We start from the raw sequence: 8,950 nt of genomic DNA on the forward strand, positions 1-8,950 counted from the left end.
ATGGCCTCTATTTTCTCTATTTTTACCATTGCCTTTTTTTCTCACGTTTAAATGCTATATAGAAATTAAGAATCATTTTAAGGTTTGTCTATTTTTAGTATATACACCTGTCAGTTTAATCCCAGGCCTATTTCATTTTAACTCTGAACTAAGGAGTTGCACAATAATTAACTGTTTCTCCCTTTGTTTCATATTTCTGACCTGTAAGAAATGATGCATAATGAAGCTTGGCATAAGCTCAGTTTGGTGCTCACTTGTAGTCATCAACTGGTAGTTTACAAGTACCAGGAAAAATAATCATTATAACACAAAGATAATAATATCTTACATTTATGAATCACCTTTCATCCTGCATTATTGTACACATTAAATATTCTGAAACCACTTCCTTCATCACTGAAACCTAGCCCATTGGTGTGGAATGCAGCAATATTTTAATAATGTACAGTAGTAGACAACAGTTTGATAGGAAGTGAGAAAGAATAAGGCATCCAACTGAAATTGCAGGGAGAATTTAGGTTGTGATAATCTAACTATCTACAGATTTTGTACAGGATATCACCTTTATACTCCCTCTCCCCTCGCAAAAAAACAAAAAACAAACAAAAAAAACCCAGGACTTCCAGTATGTCAATGCTTGTTAACACCATATTGGGAAATTGGCTTAGGGAAAGGTTCACCAATACCACTTCCTGCAGCATTCTGGGAATTAGATTTTCCGGGGGCTGGGAGGTCTTCCAGCAATGGAAACATTTTTAAAGGATTTTTTAAAAGAATTGTTGAAAAACTGGAGTAGGCATAGAGAAGAGTCCCAACAGTGATTTGAAAGATGGAGAAAATGCCTTACAGTGAGACACTTAACTCAATCTGTTTAGTTCATCAAAAAAAAATTGAGAGGTGGCTTGATAAGTATATAAGCACCTTTACCTGGAGTAGGTATTGGATCTGAAAGTGGAATAGAGAAAAGTTTACCAATGGCTAGAAACAGAAGGCCAACATATTCAAATTAGTAATTAGGCACATATTTTTAACAGTGAATAATCATTGGAACAAACTATTAAGGCAAGTGGTGGATTCACCATCATTTGATGCTTGCAGGTCACGACTGGATGCCTTTCTGAAAGTTATGCTTTAGTCAAAGATAAGTCATTGGGCTCAATACAGGGCTAACTAGATGAAGTTTAATGGCCTGTGATATATAAGAGGAAATACCAGATGATATAATGGGCAATTCTGGATTTTATGCTATGTGTCTATGAAGACCATTATATCTCTGTATTCTAAGTGTGAGGAATCAGTATGTGCCCCAGAATATAACAACCTTAATGTCAAAACTCATGAACTACAGAGGCCATTCCCCGATTGCCTTTATATTAAGATGAAGTAAATTACCACATCTGGCTTCTGTTGAATTTGTATCAATATAAGCTAAGCTTTTATTACTCTGGTTAGGGTATTTAAAATTATTTAAATCAATACACCTCTACCCTGATATAATGTTGTCCTCAGGAGCCAAAAAATCTTACTGCGTTATAGGTGAAGCCACGTTATATCAAACTTGCTTTGATCCACCGGAGTGCGCAGCCCCGCCCACCCCACACTGCTTTACCACGTTTATCCAAATTTGTGTGATATCAGGTCACGTTATATCAGGGTGGGTGTATGTCTGATGGAGACTGCTGAAATTACGAAAGTAAGCTTTGGAAACCCAATGTGCTAGGAGATTAAAATATGGAGATTTCAGAGTTGGGGTAGGACATTTTACAAAAAAAGGTAATCCCTTAGAAAAATATGCTGTAGTGTTCTGAACACAGAATCTTGTTATCACAATACTTTGTCTTTACTGTAGAATATGATGATATTTTATAAGGTATATCAATAATAGAATCACAGGGCCCAAACCCACTCCCTGTGAAGCCAGTGGGACTCCTTCCATTGACTTAAACAAGAGCTGTATCACACCAAAGAAAATAGAGATGGAGAAGATGAATTAAACCATCTCATCCATTTCCTGAGCCAGAGCAGAACAATATCTATAGTATATTATCTACAGCTTTGTTCAATCTAATTGCAAATATCAGAGGTAAAGTATTCTAGCACTCCATACTGCTGTGCTTCTGTTATTGCCAGAGTTGCCACATAAACTATAGTTCTTTGCTAACTACAGTGTAAAATTTTCAATTTTATCTAACAAATCTACTGCAGTTTCTTTATGTGATCATCTTTTATTGCCTTATTATCTATGTAGCAATAAATGGATTCTGGGATTGATGAATCAGCACTGTGAAGCTGCAAGTGTTTAACCAGTCTCCACAGCCCTTTCCTATCATAGGAACCAACCACAAACATTAAAACTGAAGCAGAAATGCCTTATTTTCTTCCAGTGTGACAATGCGGTAGTATTGTGATGTGTTTCTCAAGCTTTCCAGTGACACCTGTGGGGATGTAGCTGAGCAGTAGTCAAGGGAGTGATCTCAGTGGAAAGAAGTAGTGTGGCTCAACACATGTGAAAATCAATCTCTTTCATGAAGGAATAAGGGCTCATCAACTGAGCTCTCACCTTCCTTGTTGTACAATATAAGTAGTACCAAATGGAATTGGTATCAGCCAACCAAATAACTGAATGACCTATCATTCCTGATAGCTTTTTAAAAAATTAGTAGGGAGAGTTCAGTTAGGACTAAAGGGATGCTGTGTTTCTATGTCGCTCTATCAGTTCTGATTCCAGGTTGGAAAATAGTATTTCCATTTTACAGAGGACGAGACTGAAGCAGAGAGAGGAAGGCCAAAATGTTTTTTTTAAAACACACTAATTTTGGATGCCCAAAGTGGCCATTGATTTTGGGTGTTCAACTTCAAATACTTTCCACCTGATTTTCAAAAGTGCTGAGCACTGACATTCCCATTGTGGGACTGGGGATGCTGAGTATCTTTGAGCTTGAGCATTCAAGCTCACTGGACACTTTAAAGAAAAGAGAGAGAGAGAGATTAGTCTTCCTCTCGCTGTACCTTAATTTTGTCTGTGTGAAAATGGATTGCTTCCAGCATTGCCACAGAGAAAAAGAGATGAAATATTTAGTTAAAATAGTAGAAAAATCAAATATAGGGGCCACATTATGCATTCTGTTATTAAATGCAGGATAGTGAGAGAAGTGGAATATCTATTAACATGGCCCAAAATCTGTTAGAGGGGAGAGAAGGTAATGTGACATCATCTTCTCTTCAAACCCCAGTGAAGCTCCTTTAGGTGAATAACACACATTACCTATCTCATAGAACTGGAAGGGCACCTGAAAAGTCATGGAGTCCAGGTCCCTGCTTTTGCTAGCAGGACCAAGTACCGATTTTGCCCCAGATACAAAAAAGGCCACCTTAAGGATTGAACTCTCACCCCTGGGTTTAACAGGCCCATGCTCAAACCACTGAGCTAACCCTGCCCCCTAAATTTGGGATACTAAACTTTTTTTTCAATTTTGTTTTATAAGTTGCGTTCTATAGATCCTGGGTTCACAATGCAAAAGGTCCTGATAACGGATCATACTCATCAAATAATCAGAGAGGCCAGGGTGCATTATCAGGAGCCTACTGATTATGTGCACTTGAAGGATAGAGAAGAGGACAGACATCCCACACAGCCTAAAAACTTAAGTCCCTCAGTGGTACTTTCCTGAATCAGAACCATTAGAATCACACAAATGCTTTTTGAATGAAGGAAAACATATTATGATATCTCTATTTTTTAAAAAAAAAATGTTTATATCACCTATGCTTGGTTTTGTTATCTATGTGATTTGTGCCATCTGCTGGCAGATATTGTTTTACAATGCAAAGGATACTTAAAATTAATTTTAAAAGTAAAGAAAAAATCAAACAGATGCCACATTATTCACACAAGGATATACAGTAGATAAACATCAGCAACTAGTAGAGTATATCATAAATATGCAAAGTGTTATCACATTTCCAATCACTATTTAGAGTGTTTTACTCTGTATTACTGCTCTGAATAACAACAGAGATTTATACAAATACAGATTCTATAACAATAAAACTTTATAGCAATATAGCACCTATCCACCAGAAGGATTGTTACAGCCTACAGATTATAGATAAAATGAGCATTTCACCTACTGATGAAATGCAGCTACCTTTAGGGTGAAACATGGAAACCATGTTGTGCCAGCAACATTATACCCCTACTGGGGTGGGGAGCTTGTGTTGTGTGTGTGAAATTGAAGAACAAAGAATAAATGAAATAGCAGCAGGAGTTTAGGTAAGCAGAATATAAAACCTTAGTACAAAGTACCATGGAATCTTTAAGGATCTCAAAATAACAAACCCAATTTTACCTATTATCCAGAAGATGCAGGTCTTTGAAGATGATTAGATACCCTGATTTTCTTTAAAGGGTTTTTACAAAACATGAAAGTGGGCTCTTGCTACAGCCTGACAATATTAGCAATTCAAAGTGATGTGTGACATACCTGGTTTTAATGTTTTGATTGCCACTGGCGTGGTATTATTCCAGAGACCTTCCCACACCTCACCAAACTGACCATAACCTAATTTTTTCAACAGTTTCAGAGAATTTCGGTCTATCTCCCACTGGTCTGCAGTTTTGTATGACAAATCGATAGGAGCAGGAACTTTTTTCTAGTGTAAAGAACCAAACACAAACATTAGATATTTGTTCAGCAGAGTGTATAATAAATCTTTGTTTAAAAATACGTCGGTTAAAGTTGCAGCTATGAGGAATGAAGTTTCCTTACAGAACACACAGATGATAAAGATAAAACACAAAAGAGAATGTAAAAAGCATCTACAAATCCACATCTTGGGTACTTCTTACTACAAAAAAAATAGTTGAGCTTCAAATAAAATTTTGAAATGAAAAAGAAGCAGTTACTTGGTATTGTATGTCTTGAAAATGCTACAATTAGTCAGAGCCCTACATTTAAAAAAAAATCAACCTCCCTTGCAAGCTCTTTTGAACAATGAAATATTACCTGCATGAACCTGATGGTTTTGTCTCAGTAATACTTATAGACATCTAGAGTTATGAACTTGGCGATTTTATCTCAATATACAGAGCTATTCATAAATCACAAGTTGGCACATTCTTTTCCTCCAGCCACACAATTATTTGTTCAAAATGTCAAGGTATTTTATTATGAATGTGTCAGCTCCAAGAATGAAACAGTTCTGCGATCCATGCAACTTCATCAAAGAATCAGGTTGTCATTTTGCAACCTAGCACTTTATGACTGATAAACAGCAGGTTAGTTTGAAAATATATATTTTGCACAATATAAAATTAACTTTACCTTTATACAGGGCTTCCTGAGCTTTACACAGAGGCCATCGCTGTTATTGGTGTAGTGGTCAACAAAAGCATTCAATGTTTTAAAAATATTCTTTTTGCTAAGAAAAAAGCCTTCTCCAGCCTCCTGTCGGATCCTGTAGTGTTTCACAACTGCTCCATCAAAGACTACAAAATAAATTGAAATATAAGCTCCCAGCTACTAAATATATATTGTAGTACAATATAGCTTATGGCCAACATTTTAAAACATAGTAACCAAAGTCAGGTTCCTAACTGTATATTTAAGGACCTAATTTTCAAAAGTGCCTACCGCCCATAAATCCCCCAGGTGCCTAACCTGGAGGTGGGGATAGGCCCCCCCTCCAGCCGATGGAGACCCATGTGCCCTTGTAATTGTTAGCACTGGACCACGTGAAGGTGGAGCCAAGCCAGAGCAGTGCATCTGACTTCCTGACCATAGTGGATCATTATGCCATATTCCTGGTTACCACACCCCTCAGGGAGATCACGGCCAGAGCAACCACAGAAGCCTTCTGGCACTACTTTGCTCAGCCCTATGGCAACCCTTCCACAGTGATCACAGACCAAGGCATGTCCTTTGAGTAACAGACATTTAAGGAATTGTGATTTCTGTATGGCAGCCACAAGCTAAGGATGACAGCCTACCACTCAAAATACAAAGCCCTCTGCAAGCAAGACAACCAGACACTGCTAGCAGGGCTGAGGACTTTGGTAGAGATGTGGTAGAGAGACTGGCCTTCCTACTTGCTGCAGCTGACCTATGTGTATAACAATATGGTGTGCACCTGCACGTAGTACACTTCCTACTTCCTGATGTTCGGCATGCATGGCTGGCTGCCCATAGACATGGTGATGGGCATCCAGCCAGGGATCCCAGGGAACCACAGGCTGGGGGGCCTCAGATTGGGTCCATGAGCATCACCGACACCTGTGTGAGGTAAACCAGATCATGGCTGCTAGTATGTTGCAAGCCCAAGACAGGTAGAAACAGAGGTCTGACAGACATGCTGGTGCCAGGCCACAGGTGCTGGTCAATCTGGTTCTGTTCAGCCAGCAGAGGTGCTCCAAACTGAACACAGCCTGGGCCCCATTGTCTGTGGGATCCCATACCTCAAATGGCCCAAATACAAGATTAGAGCAGAGTTAGCAGGTAGAGTGGAGAAGCTGGTCCACTGCAACATGTTCAGGCCTTGCCACTTTGAGCCTGAGCCACAAAACGGAGTGTAGGGAGATCTGAGTCCCAGTAGCCAAGAGGCAGGGCTGAAAGGAGTCACTAGGCTCCCACTACTGGGATGGCTCACATGGGGGGGATCCCCACTGGAAGCATCCTGTCCCTCATCCTGGTTCTGAGGCAGGGGAAGAGGGACCAAAATCTAGCCCTGAGACAAGAGAAGAGCAGAACAGGGAGGAGTCACCTGAGCATGACTCTACGGTGGGAGCAAAGGGAAGAGCACAATGAGGCAGAAGCACCCTGAAGTCCTCAAAGATCAAGGGGCCCCCCTTCCCAACTGATACAGCAATGCTGAGAGTGGCCAAGCCACGGGGTATGCCTTCCACCTGGGGACAGGTGTGTTTACATCGTGGCAGGTGTGTGACTGGGCAGAGCCCTTTCCTTTCTCCATCCTATCCCCTGTTCCCCCACACTCTGTGCAAACCCAGTTGGCTGGGGGGAGTGCCACTCCAAAACAAGAACACAGAATTAATTATGGACCACCTGGGAGGGCTTGAGCCAATGAGCAGATGAAGGCAGGATGGAAAACCAGCCCTGGGAAGATTTGGAGAGAGAACAAAGAAAGAGGAGCAGGAGAAGTAGCTAGGGCAGAGTCTGAACTAGAAGCTGACTGGAGGAGAGCCAGCTGCTGTACTGGTGCTTGTACAGATGCACAGCCTGGAGCCTGGACAGGACAGCTGAGACCATACAATAGACTTGTCAACTTTCAGACTGAACAAAACTGAAAACTCCTACCCTGCCCCTTCTCCAAGGCCCTGCCCCGCTCACTCCATCTTCCCCCCTTCCTCTGTCGCTCACTCTCTCCCACCCTCACTCACTTGCTCATTTTCACCGGGCTGGTGAGGGTCCCTTTTTGACCGAGTGTTCAGTTGAAAACTGGAGACCTGGCAACCCTACTGTACAGCAAGACTCACCAGTCTAAGCTCACATTTCTCACCAGCATCAGATTGCATGGACAGGTTGGAGTGACCCAAGAAGTGGACTGCAGTGGTGTGCAGCACAGAGTCTGTATGTATCTTTGCATATGGGGGTGGAAGCAAAGGAGTTTGTGTAGCCACTGCTAGAGATCCTGACCTGGATCTACTCCTGGCTTTGGCTGGGATAGATAAAAGTGTTATTCTATTGCTAAGTGTGGTGCTTGATCCAGGTGTGAAGTCTGACCCCCTCAGAGGGAGAGTTGGTGTTTGCGCAGAAGCCTGTGGCTAGGACCTGGGACCCCTTCCCCAACACTTGGAAACCCTCGACCTGACACAAAGGTGCCTACCACCCATAAGTCCTCCTCAAAATGGTGCACCTTACCTTTAGGTGCCTACTTATGGATTTAGGAACCTAACTTTAGCCACCTGGATTGGAAAATTTCTGACCCATAGGATCTGACACATAGACATAGCAAGACATTTTTCCCTGGATGGATTATATTTCCCACCCTTTCAGACATGAAAGACACCAAAGATTGTCTAATTCAGCAAAGCCATTTCATCTGTTTCTAATATTTAGTTAATCGGTGTCAGCATTCCAAAGAGCCACTTCCAAATGACAGACATTTGAAAGCAAACACACACTGCATGTAAGCCAGGGGTCTGAATGATTTCTGTCCTGCCATCTATTGATCAACTGGTGGAAAAGACCTCACGGGCAGACCTTATTTGCATAGACACATCTACTTTGCCTATGTGATCAATTTTGGCTGTTTTGGGTTAACATTTATTTAAGTCTTCAATGCAGGCAGGGTCGGCTACAGGCCCCAGCGCGACAAGCGCGTGCTTGGGGTGGCATGCCGCGGGGGGCGCTCTGCCGGTTGCCGGGAGGGCGGCAGGCAGCTTCGCTGAACCTCCCGCAGGCCTCCCTGTGGAGGGTCTGCTGGTCCCGTGGCTCCGGTGGAGCATCCGCAGGCACGCCTGTGGGAGGTCCACTGGAGCTGCGGGACCAGCGAGCGGCAGAGCGCCCCCCACGGCGTGCTGCTGTGCTTGGGGCAGCGAAATGGCTAGAGCCGGCCCTGAATGCAGGGTTAATGAAATGTTGTTATCCTTATTGTATGATTAAAAGGAAACAGAGCTGTACTTAATATGCGCCAGCTGAGATGTCATATAACCTAAGCCTCACTTGTTAAGCATGGGGTAGTGAGACAAATCCCAAGGAAGGAGAGGATGAGTGGGTGTTCAGATCTGATAGAGAGGACTGTTTAAAAGCTCTAGATGTTCTTTGATCCCTCTTCCCCCATGTTTAAAACCAGGGCCGGTGCAAGGAAGTTTCGCGCCCTAGGCGAAACTTCCACCTTGCACCCCCCACCAGCTAACCTCGCCCCCCCTCCCCACAGCAGCTAACTCAGCCCCCCACCTGGGGAGCCCCCCTGCAGCAAGTAACCCCCCCATCCC

General features: G+C 42.5%; 1 protein-coding gene across 1 annotated transcript in view; it reads right to left on the reverse strand.

The window, feature by feature from the left end:
• Positions 1 to 8,950, reverse strand: part of FRK (fyn related Src family tyrosine kinase) — a 73,680-nt gene that overhangs the window by 20,288 nt on the left and 44,442 nt on the right. The window contains exons 3-4 of the mRNA XM_032768617.1: positions 5,325 to 5,488; positions 4,485 to 4,653 (exon numbers count right to left, since the gene is read on the reverse strand). Coding sequence (XP_032624508.1) covers positions 4,485 to 4,653; positions 5,325 to 5,488 — 333 coding nt within the window. The remainder of the gene's footprint in view (positions 1 to 4,484; positions 4,654 to 5,324; positions 5,489 to 8,950) is intronic.

This window comes from Chelonoidis abingdonii, chromosome 3 (assembly GCF_003597395.2).
Source record: "Chelonoidis abingdonii isolate Lonesome George chromosome 3, CheloAbing_2.0, whole genome shotgun sequence".
Classification (NCBI taxonomy): domain Eukaryota; kingdom Metazoa; phylum Chordata; order Testudines; family Testudinidae; genus Chelonoidis; species Chelonoidis abingdonii.